General features: G+C 43.8%; 1 protein-coding gene across 1 annotated transcript; it reads right to left on the bottom strand.

Annotated features, from left to right (window-relative positions):
- Positions 1-130: 130 nt before the first annotated feature.
- LOC125551140 (uncharacterized) lies at positions 131-11,601 on the bottom strand. The gene is made up of 3 exons (XM_048714296.2): positions 11,059-11,601; positions 8,450-8,761; positions 131-1,012 (listed from the first exon to the last, which is right to left on the bottom strand). Exons 1-3 carry the CDS (start codon positions 11,434-11,436, stop codon positions 491-493), a joined length of 1,212 nt encoding a protein of 403 aa, XP_048570253.1. The 5' UTR covers positions 11,437-11,601; the 3' UTR covers positions 131-490.
- Positions 11,602-21,829: the final 10,228 nt, after the last annotated feature.

Below are 21,829 nucleotides of genomic sequence, written 5' to 3'. Positions count from 1 at the left end.
GGAGCCGGATCCCCTGACGTACGCCCCCCTGCCGTTGGGCCGCTGACGGGTGGGTCCGGGCCCACACGTCAGTGTGTGGGCCGTACGTCAGACGAGCCGCGTCCGAAATTCATACAGATGGGACACCAAGTGTCTAAAATGTCTTATATTAGTTTACAGACGAGGTAGTTCTACAAATAGATACGCTATGCTACTGCATATGCAAAACATTACCAGTCAAACGCATACTTAAAGTACTACAAATGCATACGCAAAATACGAGTTACGAGTTTACTGTCCCTTCTGCATATGCTACTAGTGATTAACCAACCGCATTAGTAACCTTGCAGTCAGGCACCACAAGTTTAAGTTTAGCAGGGTATCCCGCGCCGTACATTCAATCCTAAACCATAAACTGACAGCCACGTTTAAGCCAATTATTATGCAGAAGTAGATCGCTAGCCTCAGTGCTTACTTTTTACATAATGAGACTCTCATATGCTTCTTACGATCATTTCTGGGTGCGTACTCCAGGGCAATCCTTCACAAAGTGCCCAACCATACCACAGTGGTAACAAGTGCCGTTCTTAGGGCAGTTGATGGTCCAATGTCCTTCTTCATGGCACCGGTAGCAACTGCCTGACCGAGGAGTATTGGGGCTGATGGTACATTTAGGTGGCATGGGTGATTTAGTTGGTGTTCCCACTTGGACCATAGCAAATTGTTGGCGCAGCATAACTGGCGATCCCTGAGCGACTGCAGCAATGGGTGTAGGGTGAGGAGGCCACAAGTGGGCTGTGGGTACAACATCACCCTCAACAATTTCAAACGGCCATTCATCATATTCAGGGGGTTGATCAGGATCGAATTGTCTAGTTTCATTGTGGCCTCCCATCATGGCATGCACATTAGCTTCCTTTGCAACTGGATTGTACCCCAAATGTTCACTCTCCCTTGGATTGGTGTATCCAGTTAGTGGTGGTTCTTCAGCAGCAGCTTCGACTGGCTCGCGGTGAGAGCATGCACCTTGGCCCTGCAGAATGAACAAGTTCTGATTACTGACCTAAACCATCTGGATTGCATACAAACGTAAGTGTAAATTTGCACTGTGGATTCTAAATTATGAGTAGTAATTGATATGTTAGCGCTAGGAAGAGTAGTAATTCGTATCACACATATTAAAAGCCATAATCTATTCACACAAACTCCCAACCAAACAAATATACTAAATAGTAAAGGCATTTGGAGGTATAACTTATTCAACTGCTCGTCGTGTCTTACCTAAATGTTGTTAAACAAGAGATAGTAGGACAGCTTAATCAGATAAACTTACACTTAAGTTGATGAAAGTGGAGAAATGAACACATACAAAAGGGCCTGAAAAACAAATGGGTTTGATTCTAGTTCAGGCACTGCTGACTGCACTTCCACTCTTCCTCCTCATGTCTCCCTAGATCCGACTCCATGGGTTTTCAAGGCAATTGACAAAATTCAGAGAGCCTTCCTGTGGAAGGGAAGTGATTCGGTGGCTTGGCAGGCAATCTGCAGGCCCCAGCGTGTGGTGTGTGTGTGTGTGTGTGTGTGTGGGGGGGGGGGGGGGGGGGGGGGGTTCTCGGGATTCTGGACCTGAACATCATGCACGCGGCCTTCAGGTTGCGGTTGGCTTGGCGATTGCACATGGCTGCGGATAAACCATGGAGTTGCCTTGGGAGGAGAGAGCCTTATTCCATGCAGCTGCCAGAGTGCAAGTTGGGAATGGCAAGAACACCTACTTTTGGACGGACAGATGGATGTTTCGACTATTGCTGGACATGATCGCTCCCATGGTTGTGGAAGCTATCCCGCCGAGAATCAGAGCTAAAAGGATGGTTACCGAAGCATTAAACAACTAAGCTAAACACCTACTTTTGGACGGCCAGATGGATGTTTCGACATAGAGTTTTGCTTCAGTACACCCACCCCACCCCACCCCGCACCCCCCCTAGAACAGTTTACATATTTTGATGCAGATTAGAAGTTACCCCTTCAATCAAAAAGATTAGATTGTTCTGATCTCTTGTTTGATCCCTTGGGAGAATAGGGATTAGAATTAGTTGATCGTGGATGTACGAGTATACTTAGTCTCTTGATTTCTCAAGGCACAATTCTTGGAAGAAGTCATACTTAATCTTTTGATTTCTGAAGCCCCATATATCAATGCATGTTCTGGTGCAGATGCCAGGCACACACAACACTAGCACAGCTCACATACAGGAGCGAGAGATATTAAACAGTAGAAGAGTTGGTCTAATCGAGAATTGGGGTTTTGTTAGGAGTCATAGTCGTTACATACCAATGTTCCATCTGTTAAAAGATTAGAGCTGTATGTGTAACATACTAGGTTTGGTATTGTTGATTATAACAAACTACTCCCTTCTCTAATTCTCTACTCCTCTTCTTCATCCTTATATACCTGCGCACCCTTCTGCATTTACTTGCTGGTGAACTCTTTCTTCTATCTTCAAAATATACATATCTCCTATCCCCTTGTTTCCCGTTCAGAGCTTTTAACCACATATCATCATTAAGACACACCAAAGTGGGGGGCTAGATGTTTTTTCTTCTGTCGGAATTTCTACCGTAATTCTATGTTCCCTCAAAGCTTTGGGTCATTAACTGCACATTTTCATTAGGACCTACCGAACTGAGGTCCCAAATGCTCTTCCTTTGATGATAATTTCTAGCATACTTGATTTATCAACCACAATAATCGTTAAAACTGTTGAGTTATAATATAAGTCATGTACCCCTTTGTATTTATCCCGTTGTATAAGGGGTTTCCTGCATATGTTCCACATCTGTACATGTATATATATATCGGCCTATGGCCTCATGGATATACAAGTTGCATATTCCTAACATGGTATCAGAGCTAGGGTAATTTTGTCTGCATGTTGCAACTCGTGCTATCGATTCCCAGCCGCCTGTCTCATCTCGCTCAAAGCCCCCGTCCTCGATCTCCTGAGTCTCCCGATCGAAGCCGGCCCTCCCGATCGGATCTCCCTCCTGATCGGATCTCCCCAACCAGCCCTCCCGATCGGACTCTCCCCAGCCGGTCCCGCTCGAAGGATCCCGTCGCCAGCGTCTTCTCCAGCGGCGCGCTGCGGAGGCTTCGGTGGCTGGGACCTTCAAGTTTGCATCTCCGGCGGGTGGGGACTGCGTCGTCGGGCTCCTGGGCTGCGGTCCGGTGCCCCTGCCGGCGCGTCGGGTCGCCTGATCCTCCAGTATCTCGCGCCTGGTTCTGCTGTTCCCGACTCTGCTCTCATCGGTTCTCAAAAAAAAAAAGTCTGCTGCATCGGGCTATGTTGCTGTCCCTCGCTGTCCGGTGATCTTTGATGGTACTAACTACACCGAGTTTACTGGCTTCATGCGCATTCACATGCGTGGCATCCGTCTTTGGGGTGTTCTTTCTGGCGAGGTCTGCTGTCCGCCACGTCCAGTTCCTCCGGTGGCCCCTACTCCGCCAACTCCATCGGTTCTTCCTACGGATGCTAATCAGGCCGCTAAGGATGCGGCTAAGGTTGCTGATGAGGCTGCTGATCGTGCTTATGATGAGAGAGTTTTGGCTTATGAGGAGGCTCTTCAGACGTATCATGGTGCTCTGTCTGTTTACACCCAGTGGCTTGATGATGATGCCCGTGCTGCAGCTGTTCTCACTGCTAGTGTTCTGCCGCAGTTTGCTTCTGAATTTCTGGGTCTTTCTACTGTCTTTGAGATGTGGACCCGTCTTCGTGAGCGCTATCAGCCCTCTGGTGATGCCTTATACCTCTCTGTGATCCGTCAGGAGCATGCTCTTCAGCAGGGTGACTCTACTGTTGATGACTTCTATGCACAGAGTTCTGCTATCTGGCGCCAGCTTGATTCTCTTCGTAGTGCTGTTGCCAGGCTGTCCAGGCCAATTTGGAGTTTCATCGCGTCTATGAGTTCTTGTCTCGGCTCCGTAAGGAGTTTGAGCCCCGGCGTGCTCAGTTGTTTGCTCGTGGCCGTATTTCTCTCATGGAGGCGCTTTCTGAGATTCGTGCTGAGGAGACTCGCTTACGTGGTGCTGGTTTGCTGGAGGTTCCCTCTGTGCTTGCTACTCGTGCTCCTACGCCACTTGCTCCACCGACCCCTTCTCGCTCGAGTGCTCCGCCGCTCTTGCCCACTTCTTCTAGAGGCTCAGGTCGCCCCCGTCCACATTGCGCCTATTGCAACAATGATGGTCATCTTGAGTCTCAGTGCTACACGAAGAAGAAACACCTGCGCAAGGCTCGATCATCATCTTCCGAGACTTCGTCATCTACCTCGACAACTTCAGCCATTGCTTTGACTGAGCAGGATATTCTGAGACTTAAGCGTCTGCTCGCGGCTTCAGGTTCTTCCTCGACGGGTACTGCCGGTTCTGTGACTGATGCTTCCCGCACTGAGCAATCACCCTCTACACAGTCAGGTACATCCCCCTGGGTTCTGGACTCTGGAGCTTCTTTTCATATGTCTTCTCATTCTTCCACTTTGTCCTCTCTTCGATCACTGGATTCTCCTATTCATGTCTTCACTGCTGATGGTACTCCACTTTCTGTTGCTAGTAGAGGCAATCTTACTACTCCTTATTATGTTCCTGATGTTGCTCATGTTCCTCGACTTACCATGAATTTGTTTTCTGCTGGTCAACTTACGGATTCTGGTTGTCGCGTCATCCTTGACGTTGACTCTTGTTCTGTCCAGGACCGTCACACGCACACTCTGGTTGGGGCTGGCCCTCGCCGCCGTGATTCTCAGGGTCTTTGGGAGTTGGACTGGCTTCATGTTCCTTCTGCTGCCACCACCATCGCCAGTTCTTCCGCTTCTGTCGCCTCCGTCACTGGTTCCTTCCAGCAGTGGCATCATCGACTTGGTCATCTGTGTGGTTCTCGGTTGTCTTCTTTAGTTCGTCGAGGCCTTCTGGGGTTTGTCTCAGGAGATGTCTCTTTAGAGTGTCAGGGTTGTCATCTTGGCAAGCAGATTCAGTTACCATATTCACATAGTGAGTCAGTGTCTAAGCGTCCTTTCGATTTAGTCCATTCTGATGTATGGGGTCCGGCCCCTTTCGCTTCGAAAGGTGGTCATAAATACTATATTATTTTCATAGATGATTTCTCTCGTTACACATGGCTTTATTTCATGACTTCTCGTTCTGAGGTGTTGTCTATTTATAAGCGTTTTGCTGCCATGGTTCATACTCAGTTCTCTTCACCCATTCGTGTTTTTCGTGCTGACTCCGCTGGCGAGTATATCTCTAAGATGTTGCGTGGTGTTCTTGCTGAGCACGGGACTCTCTCTCAATTCTCTTGTCCTGGTGCTCATGCTCAGAATGGTGTGGCTGAGCGAAAGCATCGACATCTTCTTGAGACGGCTCGTGCATTGATGATTGCTGCCTCTTTCCCGCCTCATTTTTGGGCTGAGGCCGTCTCCACATCCACCTATCTTATCAATATACAGCCTTCCGCTGCTCTACAGGGTGGTGTTCCTTTTGAGCGACTTTTTGATCGTTCTCCCGATTATTCGATGCTTCGCTCGTTTGGTTGTGTTTGCTATGTCCTTCTTGCCCCTCGCGAACGCACCAAACTGACCGCTCAGTCTGTTGAGTGTGTCTTCTTAGGCTATAGTGATGAGCATAAGGGCTATCGTTGTTGGGATCCTATTGGTCGTCGGATGCGTATCTCTCGAGATGTGACTTTTGAAGAGTCTCGTCCCTTCTACCCACGCCCATCTTCCTCGACTTTTTCAGTGCAGGATATCTCTTTCCTCACTTTTCCTGACTCACCTATCACCTCCGCCGAGACTGTACCTCTCCGTTTCACTTCCTCTTCTTCTCCACATCTAGTTGATTTGCAGCCACCATCCTCCCCGGTCTCCTCGCCTCGCATGTCACCGGGTTCTCCACCTTCATCTCCGGTGACTTCCTCCCCGGTCTCCTCTCCCAGCCTGTCACCGGATTCTACACCTTCATCTCCGGTGACTTCTTCGTCGCCACCCCCTGATTCTACCTTGCCGATTCCTCCTTCTATTATTCCATCTTTTCCTCAGCATTACACTCGTCGTCCACGACCAGTCGATGCCTCTGTGGATGGGTCGTCATCTTCCTCTCAGCCTACTTATGGCTTGCATTCTCGTCCTCGTCCGCTTGTTGATCGCTTTGGATTTCCCACCGCTGGTGCTGCTGTTCTTGAGCCGACTTCTTACCGTCAGGCTGTTGTTCATCCTGAATGGCAGTTTGCGATGGCAGAGGAGATTGCTGCTCTTGAACGCACTGGTACCTGGGATCTTGTTTCTCTTCCTCCCGGAGTCCGTCCAATCACTTGTAAGTGGGTCTACAAGGTTAAGACTCGCTCCGATGGTTCTCTTGAGCGTCACAAAGCTCGTCTTGTGGCTCGTGGTTTTCAGCAGGAGCATGGTCGTGATTATGACGAGACTTTTGCTCCTGTGGCTCATATGACCACTGTTCGTACACTTCTTGCCGTTGCCTCTGCACGCCACTGGTCTATATCTCAGCTTGATGTTAAGAATGCCTTTCTTAATGGTGAGCTGCGTGAGGAGGTGTACATGCAGCCACCACCTGGGTATTCTGTTCCTGATGGCATGGTATGTCGTCTTCGTCGCTCTCTCTATGGCCTTAAGCAAGCCCCCCGCGCCTGGTTTGAGCGCTTTGCTTCTGTGATCACTGTTGCTGGTTTTTTAGCCAGTGCTCATGATCCAGCATTGTTTATTCACCTTTCTCCTCGTGGTCGGACTCTTCTTCTTTATGTTGATGACATGATCATCACGGGGGATGACCCCGAGTATATTGCCTTTGTAAAGGCCCGTCTTAGTGAGCAGTTTCTTATGTCTGATCTTGGACCTCTTCGCTACTTTCTTGGGATTGAAGTCTCTTCTACCTCTGATGGCTTTTTTATATCCCAGGAAAAGTATATCCAGGATCTTCTTGCTCGTGCTGCTCTTACTGACGAGCGCGTTGTTGAGACTCCTATGGAGCTCAATGTTCACCTCCGTGCTACTGATGGTGATGACATGATCATCACGGGGGATGACCCCGAGTATATTGCCTTTGTAAAGGCCCGTCTTAGTGAGCAGTTTCTTATGTCTGATCTTGGACCTCTTCGCTACTTTCTTGGGATTGAAGTCTCTTCTACCTCTGATGGCTTTTTTATATCCCAGGAAAAGTATATCCAGGATCTTCTTGCTCGTGCTGCTCTTACTGACGAGCGCGTTGTTGAGACTCCTATGGAGCTCAATGTTCACCTCCGTGCTACTGATGGTGATCCTCTCCCTGACCCGACGCGTTATCATCATCTTGTTGGCAGTCTTGTCTATCTAGCTGTCACTCGTCCGGACATCTCTTATCCGGTTCATATTCTGAGTCAGTTTGTCTCTGCCCCCACCTCGGTTCACTATAGTCATCTCCTTCGTGTTCTTCGATATCTTCGAGGCACGATCTCTCACCGTCTATTCTTTCCTCGCTCCAGTTCTTTACAGCTCCAGGCCTATTCGGATGCTACGTGGGCTAGTGATCCTTCCGATCGCCGTTCACTTTCTACTTACTGTGTTTTTCTTGGTGGTTCTCTCATTGCCTGGAAGACGAAGAAACAGCTTGCAGTTTCCCGTTCGAGTGCTGAGGCTGAGTTGCGAGCAATGGCTCTTTTGACGGCAGAGGTGACTTGGTTACGGTGGTTACTTCAGGATTTTGGTGTTTCTGTCACTACACCGACTCTGCTTTTATCTGACAGTACAGGTGCTATCAGCATTGCACGTGATCCTGTGAAGCATGAGCTCACCAAGCATATTGGTGTTGATGCGTTCTATGTGCGTGCTGCTGTGCAGGATCAGGTTATTGCTCTTCAGTATGTGCCTTCCGAGTTACAGTTGGCGGATTTCCTGACGAAGGCTCAGACTAGAGCACAACATGGCTTTTATCTCTCCAAACTCAGTGTTGTTCATCCACCATGAGTTTGAGGGGGGGTGTTAGAGTTATAATATAAGTCATGTATCCCTTTGTATTTATCCCGTTGTATAAGGGGTTTCCTGCATATGTTCCACATCTGTACATGTATATATATATCGGCCTATGGCCTCATGGATATACAAGTTGCATATTCCTAACAAAAACACGCCAAAGCGACAGCTAATCTCTTGTCGTTGCCATGAGAAGTTCTAGCATATCTTTTTTCATAACACTTATTCATGCATAGATCCTCATTCTCAAAAAGAAAAGAAGTATGTGTATCTTCTGTCATGACTTATTTGACTGCTTTTCGCAGGACTAGTACAATCAATAAAACAAACAGCAGCTATCAAGAGCTAAACCATCTTATACAAAACAGACCAAGACAGTATAAACTGACCATAGTCATATCAAGTATTACTAAAACATATTAAGAGGAATGAAGACAAGAGAACTATCAAACAGAAATATTACCTTTGGTATATGACACACATAGTAGACCACCCCGTTTTTTTTCTCAGTTTTGCACTTCCCAGCAGTACACTTGCAGGTTGGTACTTCACCACTGGATCTAGCTCCTTGGGGACTAAAAGTAACTGGAGTCCTAGCACCATCACGTTGGGGAGTAACATTTACAGGAGTTGTAGCACCAGCACCTTGGGGACTAACATTAACTTGAGTTGTACCATTAGTCATATGATTGTCGGGTTCATGATGACTCAAAAAGGCAGGCTGTGAACTTGGATTGACATCAGATTCCATGCAATAAGAAGAATGTCTGCACTTCTGAAAATTTTAGGTTCAACAAATAAATATTGTGTCAAGTTTACATTCAGGAGTTGGAGAAATTAGTGAAAGAATAAAAAATGCAAATAAGAAATCTAAGTAAGTTAGCTGAAAGAGAATGTAACTAAATGGCACAAAAATGGAAAAAAGGCATCTCTAACCAACTAAATGATCTTGGGCTAAATGAATTAGCCTGCAACTTCAAGAGAGGCTAATAGACAAAGGGACAGATCAATCCATACAGGATCATTAACATAGCACATCCTCTCTTGCAACAAGTTTCTAATTGTGTTTCTGTTTTCTACAAACAAGCAAGGATCAATTATGGAGACTGTGAAGGCTGGGCATAAAGGCAAACCAAATTATGGAATTACACACCATGCTGTAAATAACAGTAAGGTTTACAGATATCATGCTATAATTGATGGCAGCAAACTTACATACTGGACTTCATAAAACAACAGAGATCCCACGGAAGTCCTATAGTAAATGTATATCATTATTAACTGGAGTCAAAGTCATGTACACTGTATTAATCACATGCTGAAATAACTACACATTATTGTTGTTGCTAAATCAATAGCTATTTATTCCTTAGGGCATCTCCAACAGTCTGTATGTTAGCTTGTTGGTAAAATATGCCATGTCATCAACCAACACCTTAACATACAACAACTCCAATGGGTTGTATCTAGTTTGCTCAATAGCATGTGAGATAATAAATAAGGTGCTCTCTCATTCTACATTGGAGCTTGTATAAGGGGTGTTGGTTCATATACATACAACCTTCCTCTCTTTCCTCATTTATTGTATAACACATCATCAAAAATCCTATGTGGCAAAGTCTACCAACAACTATCTTACAACCATTGGAGATGCTCTTACACCACAGATATCTGAAGTATCCCAAGAAATAGCTATAAAGAAGTATAGACTACAGATTCTCAACCTTACAGACTGAACACTAATCATAAGCAGGCACTGTCAGTGTCATGCACAATGAATTAGCCAAGTGACTTTAAATCTGAGAGCTTGAGTAGAAAAGCCTTGGTAAAGTAGTTACAAACTCGGATCCAAATTTTGAGCTTAATCCATGAGAACATTTTGTTATGATGCCCCAAAGAGCAATGGCTTTACACACATTAACCTTTAGGTCACAGCGGGATGCATGGACGTCCAATGAGATACAAAAGATTGTGATTATGTCCTCAGCGTTAACACAAAATGCATCTACCATTTCACAAAGTTCCAATCCACATTTGATACACACGGCGAGAAATAAAAAAGAAAAATTATGTTGTGATTTCAGCAACTATTCACAATTTATCTTATTTCTCATGCCTACAACTAATCTACATAAAAAAAGACCCATGTGTCCAGTGTGTATGTATCTCTTGTAAATTATGCATTGTAATCTCGTATTTCCAAAATAGTTAGCACATGAATGGTTAATTTTTACAGGAAATTATCAAAATCAAATATGAAGCTTTTGCTTGCTGGATCTGAGCAGTTATTCCAAATTACTGCGTCAGTAGGTGAGCAGTTATCAAAAATCGCACCCAGTTTCCCCAGAAAGCGATGGCTTGTTGCCAAATCGAAGAAAAACACTTCAGGAGCTCAGATAAAAACAACCCTTTTTTAGAAATTATGATAGCCATAAAGAACACTGCAAAGACTCTAGAAGCAAAAAGAAAAAAAAATCTCCATGTCATCCTGCATCTTGCCACCCCTAATCCCAACATCGTCAATCCATCGTCTTCGCACTCCAAAACAGAAGCTTTTGCTTGCTGGATCTGAGCAGTTATTCCAAATTACTGCGTCAGTAGGTGAGCAGTTATCAAAAATCGCACCCAGTTTCCCCAGAAAGCGATGGCTTGTTGCCAAATCGAAGAAAAACACTTCAGGAGCTCAGATAAAAACAACCCTTTTTTAGAAATTATGATAGCCATAAAGAACACTGCAAAGACTCTAGAAGCAAAACAAAACAAAAAAAAAACCTCCATGTCATCCTGCATCTTGCCACCCCTAATCCCAACATCGTCAATCCATCGTCTTCGCACTCCAAAACAGAGAACTCCAAGAAATTAACCCCCCCCCCCCCCCCCCCCCCCCCCGCGCCTTCCGGGAGTACATCAGAATTTTCCCTTATACAGAAACTGGTCAAAGACGTCCAATAAACCATTCTTATACCACAAAAAAGAAGCAAAAATCATAACCAAGAGATGATCTTTGGTTGGGCAGAGGGGGGGGGGGGGGGGGGGGGGGGTTCAAAAAAAACATGGGAGGGGGAGGCTCACCAGCGGCGCCGAGCAGACGTATGCCCATCCTCCCTCCTTCCACTCAACGGCACACGGCCCGCGCCGGCAAATGCACAGCCTCTCACGGAAATTCGGGCGTGCCCGCGCTACCGTCGGCGGCGTCAAGCTCTGCGCGGCGCGGCGCGTGACCTGGTCTAGGTTTCGCTCCATCTCCTCTATCTCCTCTGCGACGAGATAGAAGAAGTCATCATCGTCATCCGTGTTGCCGTCGCCGCTGGGGAAATCGAGCTGCCGCCTCACGGGGAGGGGGGCTGCGTCGGGTACCGCCGCCGCCGTGGCTGCGAGGGATGGGGAGCGGATGGGAACTGGAGTGCGGCAGGAAGCGATGCTCTCCGCGTAGGTGGCGGCACTGCTCATTGTTGCGTCGTCTCGTCCCCCTTGCTCTCTCTCTCTCTCTCTCTCTCTCTCTCCGTCCTCCGCGATCACATCACATTCTCTCTCCCTCTCTCTGGCCTCTAGGATTCTCTTCTCTCTCTAGCCTCTGGCGTGTTGCCGTTGGAAAGAGCGAATCGTAGTTTTCCGTGCATGAACTTGCGAGAGGAGTGCATTATTGGGCATGCTTGGTTGAGAACCAAAATTTCGCTAGCAAACATTTGGTAACTTTAAGATTTTTCAAAATTGACAAGTTTTTAATTGTTTGGATTGCTTAGAGCAATTTCAATGAGGCGACCCAAACAGACGGCGATTTTGTCCGTTTTTTGTTCATTTGGATCCGCCGTCCCGTCCGGCATCTGCACTGTTTTAGATATGGGTTGGCAGTGCACCCGGCCGGCCACTATATTTTGCATTGATGAATTTGCATTTTAAACATATAGTCAAATAACATAGTATGAACCAAATAAAATAGCATGGTTTTACAAGTCAAATAAAAATAAAAATGTCTCGCATAGTTTTGTAAACGAATAAAAGAAGATACATCTATTGGTTGCCAATATGAGCCCACATATGCTCAACCAAATCATTTTGCAGCTGCACGTGAGTTTTCCAATCACACATGTCATGATGAGATTGGGTGAATTGTTCAAACGTTGCCGCTCCTCCGCACAACATTCTCATCCTGAAATTGAAATCCTTGATCGTACAGACGTTCCGAGCGCTCGTCTTCTACGGTCATATTGTGCATGATCACACAAGTAGTCATCACCTCCCACAGTTTCTGCGTGCTCTAGGTTAGCAGGATATCGAACGATGTCCCATTGAGATTACAAAACACCAAAGGCACGCTCGACATCCTTCCTAGCACTCTCTTGCTCTTGGGCAAATGTTTTCCTCTTCTCTCCGACAGGGTTGGGTATTGTTTTGACAATAGTGGTCCACTGAGGATAGATACCGTCACCCAGGTAGTATCCTTTGTCGTAGTTGTGGCCGTTGACAGTAAAGTTCACCGGTGGGTTGTTGCCTTCGACAAGCCTAGCAAACACAGGCGAGCACTGAAGCACGTTGATATCATTGTGTGATCCAGCCATACCAAAGAAAGAGTGACAGATCCAGAGATCTTGAGACGCCACGACCTCTAGTATGACAGTGCAAGCCCTGGCTGTGACGTCCCCGATTCAATCGTACACTGATTATACACGCAGATATGTACGATCGAAATCAAGGACTCATGGGAAGATATCACAACACAACTCTAGACATAAATTAAAATAATACAGGCCTTATATTACAAGCCAGGAGCCTCGAGAGCTCGAATACACAAGAGTCAGTGAAAGCAACAATATCTGAGTACATACATAAGTTTAACAAGTTTGCCTTAAGAAGGCTAGCACAAAAGCAGCAACAATCGAAAAGGCAAGGCCTCCTGCCTCAGAGCCTCCTAACTACTCCTGGTCGGCGGCGGCCTCCATGTAGCAGTAGGCACCCGCGATGTAGTAGTAGTCGTCGTCGGAGGTGGCGTCTGGATCATGGGCTCCACCATCTGGTTGCAGCATCCGAGAAGAATGGAAAGAGATGAAAAAGGGGGAGCAAAGCAACCGTGAGTACTCATCCAAAGTACTCGCAAGCAAGGATCTACACTACATATGCATCGGTATCAATGAAATGGGTAGTATCTATGAACTGAACTGCAGAATGCCACAAGAGAAGGGGAAAGCCTAGCCTATCGAAGACTGGCATCTTCAAGCAGTTTCAAGCATCTTGCAGCATCAGAAGAGATAAGAGTAGCATAAAGTAAAATAGTAGTAGTGTCATCAACCTCGCCCAGAGATCCTCCATCGACTCCTTGCGAGAAAGCAATCCCAGAGCCATACTATCCATTTCTCATATCCATTTCTCATCTCAAGTATCCGGTTCTAGTTGTATCGATCGAAATACAACTCCAAGTGTCCGTTACCATAGGACATGCTATCGATAGATGTTTTGTTCCCTGCAGGGGTGCACCAACTTACCCACCATACTCGATTAACTCCGGCCGGACACAGTTTCCTGGGTCATGCCCGGCCTCGGTCAAATGATACGCCGCAACCCGACCTGGGCTTAATAGAGAGGTCAGCACGCCGGACTAAACCTATGCCCCCAGGGGTCTTGGGCCATCGCCCCGGGAACTCCTACACGTTGCGTGGGCGGCCGGTGAGCAGACCTAGCTACCTCCTTTAACAAGGCAGGTGCTTACGCGGTCCAACCCGGCGCGCGCCGCTCAGTCGCTGACGTCTATTAAGCTTCGGCTGATGCATACGAGGCATAACGCCCATACTATGCCCACGTGATGGTTAGTGCTATCAGGCCAGAGGCCCCTCGGATCAAATATCCAAACCGTTAGTGTGTTGGTAGTGCGGTCACGAGCAGAGACTCACGAAAGATGTGACCCCGTCGTCCCATCTCGAGTACTTGCGGCAAGGGCTAAGAATGTTGGGGAACGCAGTAATTTCAAAAAAAATCCTACGCACACGCAAGATCCATCTAGGAGATGCATAGCAACGAGAGGGGAGAGTGTTGTCTATGTACCCTCGTAGACCGTAAGCGGAAGCGTTATGACAGCGCGGTTGATGTAGTCGTACGTCTTCATGATCCGACCGATCCTAGCACCGAATGTACGGCACCTCCGCGATCTGCACACGTTCAGCTCGGTTACGTCCCACAAACTCTAGATCCAGCTGAGTGTCGGGGGAGAGTTTTTTCAGCACGACGGCGTGATGACGGTGATGATGAAGTTACCGACGCAGGGCTTCGCCTAAGCACTACAACGATATGACCGAGGTGGAAATCTGTGGAGGGAGTGATACGTCTCCAACGTATCTATAATTTTTGGTTTCTTGCCAAACCATAATTCATACGGTGTCATCTCAACGGATTTAGATGGTGCCCTATATAACGTGGATGCAGCTGTCTCTAATGCATAACCCCAAAACAATAGTGGTAAATCGGTAAGAGACATCATAGATCGCACCATATCTAATAAAGTACGGTCATGATGTTCGGACACACCATTACACTGTGGTGTTCTAGGTGGCGTGAGTTGCGAAACTATTCCACATTGTTTCAAATGAAGACCAAACTCATAACTCAAATATTCACCTCCACGATTAGATCGTAGAAACTTAATTTTCTTGTTACGATGATTTTCCACTTCACTCTGAAATTCTTTAAACTTTTCAAATGTTTCAGACTTATGTTTCATTAAGTACATATACCCATATCTGCTCAAATCATCTATGAAGGTAAGAAAATAACGATACCCGTCGCGAGCATCAACACTCATCGGACCGCATACATCAGTATGTATTATTTCCAACAAGTCTGTTTCTCGCTCTATTGTTCCGGAGAACGGAGTCTTAGTCATCTTGCCCATGAGGCATGGTTCACAAGCATGAAATGATTCATAATTAAGTGATTTCAAAAGTCCATCAACATGGAGTTTCTTCATGCGCTTTACACCAATATGACCTAAACGGCAATGCCACATATAAGTTGCACTATCATTATTAATTTTGCATCTTTTGGCTTCAATATTATGAATATGTGTATCACTACGATCGAGATTCAATAAACCATTTATATTGAGTGTATGACCATAAAAGGCTTTATTCATGTAAATAGAACAACAATTATTCTTTGACTTAAATGAATAACCGTATTGCAATAAACATGATCCAATCATATTTATGCTCAACACAAACACCAAATAACATTTATTTTAGGTTCAACACTAATCCCAAAGGTAAAGGGAGTGTGCGATGGTGATCTTATCAACCTTGGAATCACTTCCAACACACATCGTCACCTTGCCCTTAACTAGTCTCAGTTCATTTTGCAACTCTTGTTTCAAGTTACTAATCTAAGTAACTGAACGGGTATCAAATACCCTGGGGTTACTATGAACACTAGTAAAGTACACATCAATAACATGTATATCAAATATACTTTTGTTCACTTTGTCATCCTTCTTATCCGTCAAGTATTTGGGGTAGTTCTGCTTCCAGTGACCATTCCCTTTGCAGTAGAAGCACTCAGTTTCAGGCTTAGGTCTAGCTTTGGGCTTCTTCACGGGAGTGGCAACTTGCTTTCCATTCTTCTTGAAGTTCCTAATTCCTACTCGTCCTCGAGTAGGTAAATGATAAAAAAAAATATTTTTTGATGTGGAATGCTAGTTGGCATAATTTCAATGTAATTCTTCTTAGTTGTGGCATGAATATTCAGATCCATAAGATTCAAGACAAAAGTTTAATATTGACATAGAAACAATAATACTTCAAGCATACCAACTAAGCAATCATGTCTTCTCAAAATAACATGGCCAAAGAAAGTTATCCCTACAAAATCATATAGTCTGGCTATGCTCCATCTTCACCACACAAAATATTTAAATCATGCACAACCCCGGTGACAAGCCAAGCAATTGTTTCATACTTTTGATGTTCTCAAACTTTTTCAATCTTCACGCAATACATGAGCGTGAGCCATGGACATAGCACTATAGGTGGAATAGAATGGTGGTTGTGGAGAAGACAAAAAGGGAGAAGATAGTCTCACATCGACTAGGCGTATCAACGGGCTATGGAGATGCCCATCAATAGATATCAATGTGAGTGAGTAGGGATTGCCATGCAACGGATGCACTAGAGCTATAAATGTATGAAAGCTCAACAAAAGAAACTAATGGGTGTGCATCCAACTCGCTTGCTCACGAAGACCTAGGGCACTTGAGGAGGCCCATCATTGGAATATACAAGCCAAGTTCTATAATGTAAAATTTCCACTAGTATATGAAAGTGACAACATATGAGACTCTCTATATGAAGAACATGGTGCTACTTTGAAGCACAAGTGTGGAGAAAGGATAGTAGCATTGCCCCCCTTTTTTTGGCCTTTCCCTTTTTTTTGGACTTTATTTTTTTATTTGGCCTTTCTCTTTTTTTGGGACAATGCTCTATTGAATGATGATCATCGCACTTCTATTTATTTACAACTCGATGATACAACTCGATACTAGAACAAAGATGACTCTATATGAATGCCTCCAGCGGTGTACCGGGATATGCAATGAATCAAGAGTGACAAGTATGAAAGAATTATGAACGGTGGCTTTGCCATAAATACTATGTCAACTACATGATCATGCTAAGCAATATGACAATGATGAATGTGTCATGATGAACTAGGTGGTGGAAAGTTGCATGGCAATATATCTCGGAATGGCTATGGAAATGCCATAATAGGTAGGTATGGTGGCTGTTTTGAGGAAGGTGTATGGTGGGTTTATGGTACCGGCGAAAGTTGCGCGGTACTAGAGAGGCTAGCAAAGGTGGAAGGGTGAGAGTGCGTATAATCCATGGACTCAACATTAGTCATAAAGAACTCACATAATTATTGAAAAAATCTATTAGTCATCAAAACAAAGTACTACGCGCATGCTCCTAGGGGGATAGATTGGTAGGAAAAGACCATCGCTCGTCCCCGACCGCCACTCATAAGGAAGACAATCAATAAACACCTCATGCTCCGACTTCGTTACATAACGGTTCACCATACGTGCATGCTATGGGAATCACAAACTTCAACACAAGTATCTCTCAAATTCACAACTACTCAACTAGCATGACTAATATCACCATCTCCATATCTCAAAACAATTATCAAGTATCAGACTTCTCATAGTATTCAACACACTCATAAGAGAATTTTATTATTAATCTTGTATACCTAGCAAATTAGGATTTTAAGCAAATTACCATGCTATTTAAGGCTCTCAAAATAATCTAAGTGAAGCATGAGAGTTCATCCATTTTGTTCAAAATAAAACTACCACCATGCTCTAAAGGATATAAGTGAAGCATTATGGCAAATGACAAACTACTCCGAAAGATATAAGTGAAGATCAATGAGTAGTCGAATAATTATGCAACTATGTGAAGACTCTCTAACATCTAATAATTTAAGATCTTGGTACTCTATTCAAACAGCAAGCAAAGCAAAATAAGATGACATCTAAGAATAGCAAACATCATGTGAAGAAGCAAAAACTTAGGATCAACCAAAACTAACCGATAATTGTTGAAGAAGAAAGGTGGGATGCCACCGGGGCATCCCCAAGCTTAGATGCTTGAGACTTCTTGAAATATTATCTTGGGGTGCCTTGGGCATCCCCAAGCTTGAGATTTTGTGTCTCCTTAATTCCTCTCATATCACGGTCTCCCTAAATCTCAAAAGCTTCATCCACACAAAACTCAACAAGGACTCGTGAGATCAGTTAGTATAAACCATTGCAAAAACCTTATCATCCTCTACTGTAGCAAATAACTAAAATTATTATTCAACATTGCATACTAAATTCCTCTGCATATTTAATAGTCATATCCTCAAATAGAATCATTAAAGAAGCAAACATATGCAAACAATGCAAACATAACAGCAATCTGCCTAAACATGATAGTCTGTAAAGAATGCTGCAACATCCATACTTCCCTAACTCCAAAAATTATGAAAGAAAATTCCCACTGTAGTAAATTTATCAGATCTTAATATGCAAAAGGTTTCAACATTTTATCAAATTCTGACTTTTCTAGGGAATTATTGCAACAGCGGTAAACTTTCAGTTTCCAAACAGCAACATGTATACTTGTAACATAGGCATAGTAAAGGCTATCAATGCCACTTTTATTGAAATAAAAGATGCAAAACATTGTTATAAATAACAGCAAGCAAATCCTAACAAAATAAATTGATGCTCCAAGCAAAACACATATCATGTGGTGAATAAAATATAGCTCCAAGTAAAGTTACCGATGAACGAAGACGAAAGAGGGGATGCCTTCCGAGGCATCCCCAAGCTTAGGCTCTTGGCTATCCTTGAATATTACCTTGGGGTGCCTTGGGCATCCCCAATCTTAGGCTCTTGCCACTCCTTATTCCATAGTCCATTGAATCCTTACCCAAAACTTGAAAACTTCAAAACACAAAACTTAACAGAAAACTCGTAAGCTCCGTTAGCGAAAGAAAACAAAACACCACTTCAAGGTACTGTAATTAACTCATTCTTTATTTATATTGGTGTTAAACCTACTGTATTCCAACTTCTCTATGGTTTATAAACTATTTTACTAGCCATAGATTCATCAAAATAAGTAAACAACACATGAAAAACAGAATCTGTCAAAAACAGAACAGTCTGTAGTAATCTGGATCAAACGTATACTTATGGAACTCATAAAATTCTCAAATAAATTGATGGACCTGAGGAATTTATATATTAATCATCTGCAAAAATAATTAACTAAATATCACTCTCCAAATAAAAATGGCAGCAATTCTCGTGAGCGCTAAAGTTTCTTTTTTTTACAGCATGATCGCAAAGACTTTCCCCAAGTCTTCCCAACGGTTCTACTTGGCACAAACACTAATTAAACACATAAAACCACATCTAAACAGAGTCTAGATGGATTATTTATTACTAAACAGGAACAATAAGCAAGGAACTAAAATAAAATTGGGTTTCCTCCCAACAAGCGCTATCGTTTAATGCCCCTAGCTAGGCATGATGATTTCAATGATGCTCACAGAAAGGATAAGAATTGAAACTTAAAGAGAGCATCATGAAGAATATGACTAGCACATTTAAGTCTAACCCACTTCCTATGCATAGGGATTTTGTGAGCAAACAACTTATGGGAACAATAATCAACTAGCATAGGAGGGTAAAACAAGCATAACTTCAAGATTTTAAGCACATAGAGAGGAAACTTGGTATTATTGCAATTCCTATAAGCATATGTTCCTCCCTCATAATAATTTTCAGTAGCATCATGAATGAATTCAACAATATAACCAGCACCTAAAGCATTATTTTCATGATCTACAAGCATAGCAATTTTATTACTCTCCACATAAGCAAGATTCTTCTCATGAATAGTAGTGGGAGCAAACTCAACAAAATAACTATCATGTGAGGCATAATCCAATTGAAAACTAAAATCATGATGACAAGTTTCATGGATATCATTATTCTTTATAGAATACAAGTCATCACAATAATCATCATAGATAGCAACTTTGTTCTTATAATCAATTGGAACCTCTTCCGGAATAGTGGATTCATCACAAAATAAAGTCATGACCTCTCCAAATCCACTTTCATCAATATAATTATCATAAATAGGAGGCATGCTTTCATCATAATAAATTTTCTCATCAAAACTTGGGGGACAAAAAATATCATCTTCATCAAACATAGCTTCCCCAAGCTTGTGGCTTTGCATATCATTAGCATCATGGATATTCAAGGAATTCATACTAACAACATTGCAATCATGTTCATCATTCAAATATTTAGTGCCAAATTTTTTATAGATTTCTTCTTCTAGCACTTGAGCACAATTATCCTTTCCATCATACCCACGAAAGATATTAAAAAGATGAAGCATATGAGACAAACTCAATTCCATTTTTTATAGTTTTCTTTTATAAACTAAACTAGTGATAAAACAAGAAACTAAAAGACTTGATTGCAAGATCTAAAGATATACCTTCAAGCACTCACCTCCCCGGCAACGACGCTAGAAAAGAGCTTGATGTCTGCTACACAACCTTTTTCTTGTAGACGTTGTTGGGCCTCCAAGTGCAGAGGTTTTTAGGATAGTAGCAAATTTCCCTCAAGTGGATGACCTAAGGTTTATCAATCCGTAGGAGACGTAGGATGAAGATGGTCTCTCTCAAGCAACCCGGCAACCAAATAATAAAGAGTCTCTTATGTCCCCAACACACCCAATACAATGGTAAATTGTATAGGTGCACTAGTTCGGCGAAGAGATGGTGAAACAAGTGGTATATGGATAGTAGATAAAGGTATTTGTAATCTGAAATTATAAAAACAGCAAGGTAACAAGTGATAAAAGTGAGCGTAAATGGTATTGCAATGTGTTGAAACAAGGCCTAGGGTTCATACTTTCGCTAGTGCAAGTTCCCTCAACAATACTAACATAATTGGATCATAAAACTATCCCTCAACATGCAACAAAGAGTCACTCCAAAGTCACTAATAGCGGAGAACGAACGAAGAGATTATGGTAGGGTACGAAACCACCTCAAAGTTATTCTTTCCAATCAATCCATTGGGCTATTCCTATAAGTGTCACAAAAAGCCCTAGAGTTCGTACTAGAATAACACCTTAAGACACAGATCAACCAAAACCCTAATGTCACCTAGATACTCCAATGTCACCTCAAGTATCAGTGGGTATGATTATACGATATGCATCACACAATCTCAATTCATCTATTCAACCAACACAAAGGACCTCAAAGAGTGCCCCAAAGTTCTACCGGAGAATCACGATGAAAACATGTGCCAACCCCTATGCATAGGTTCCCAATGTCACAAACCCGCAAGTTGGTCACCAAAACATACATCAAGTGGCACGTGGTATCCCATTGTCACCACAGATATCCACGGCAAGACATACATCAAGTGTTCTCAAGTCTTTAAAGACTCAATCCGATAAGATTACTTCAAAGGGGAAACTCGATTCATTACAAGAGAGAAGAGGGGGGAAGAAACATCATAGGATCCAAATATAATAGCAAGGCTCGCGATACATCAAGATCGTATCATCTCAAGAACACGAGAGAGAGATCAAACGCATAGCTACTGGTACATACCCTCAGCCCCGAGGGAGAACTACTCCCTCCTCGTCATGGAGAGCACCGGGATGATGAAGATGGCCACCGGAGAAGGATTCCCCCCTCCGGCAGGGTGCCGGAACGGGTCTAGATTGGTTTTCGGTGGCTACGGAGGCTTCTAGCGGCGGGACTCCCGATCTATTGTGCGTTTTGGAAGTTTTAGGGTACGTGGAGTTATATAGGCGGAAGAAGTACGTCAGGGGAGCCATGAGGGTCCCACGAGACAGGGGGCGCGCCCTAGGGGGGTGGGCACGCCCCCCACCCTCGTGAGCACCTCGTTCCTTCCTTGATGTGGGGTCCAAGTCCATCAGGTGTGTTTCCTTCCAAAAATAACTTCTCTAGTTGATTTAGTTCCGTTTCGACTCCGTCTGTATTCCTTTTCTTCAAAACACTGAAATAGGCATAAAACAACAAATCTGGCCTGGGCCTCCAGTTAATAGGTTAGTCCCAAAAATAATATAAAAGTGGATAATAAAGCCCAATATTGCCCAAAATAGTAGATAATATAGCATGGAGCAATCAAAAATTATAGATACGTTGGAGACATATCAGTTCCCTTTCTTTCCCTTGCCCTTTTACTTGAAACTAGTGGTCTTGTCAACCATCAACACTTGATGCTTTTTCTTGATTTCTACCTTCG

This window comes from Triticum urartu, chromosome 4A (genome assembly GCF_056163025.1).
Source record: "Triticum urartu cultivar PI428250 chromosome 4A, HENAU_Tu73, whole genome shotgun sequence".
NCBI classification, from domain to species: Eukaryota; Viridiplantae; Streptophyta; class Magnoliopsida; order Poales; family Poaceae; genus Triticum; species Triticum urartu.
Note: the sequence above shows the minus strand (reverse complement) of the source record. Positions and strands in the feature narration are given on the sequence as shown.

Bases quoted from the DNA above. Each gene is read 5' to 3' on its own strand.
- LOC125551140 (XM_048714296.2), bottom strand. From the start codon at position 11,436: ATGAGCAGTGCCGCCACCTACGCGGAGAGCATCGCTTCCTGCCGCACT. The intron at 8,762-11,058 runs GTGAGCCTCCCC...TAAAATTTTCAG, and splicing joins ACGTCTGCTCGGCGCCGCTG to AAGTGCAGACATTCTTCTTA. The intron at 1,013-8,449 runs GTAATATTTCTG...TTCATTCTGCAG, and splicing joins ATGTGTGTCATATACCAAAG to GGCCAAGGTGCATGCTCTCA.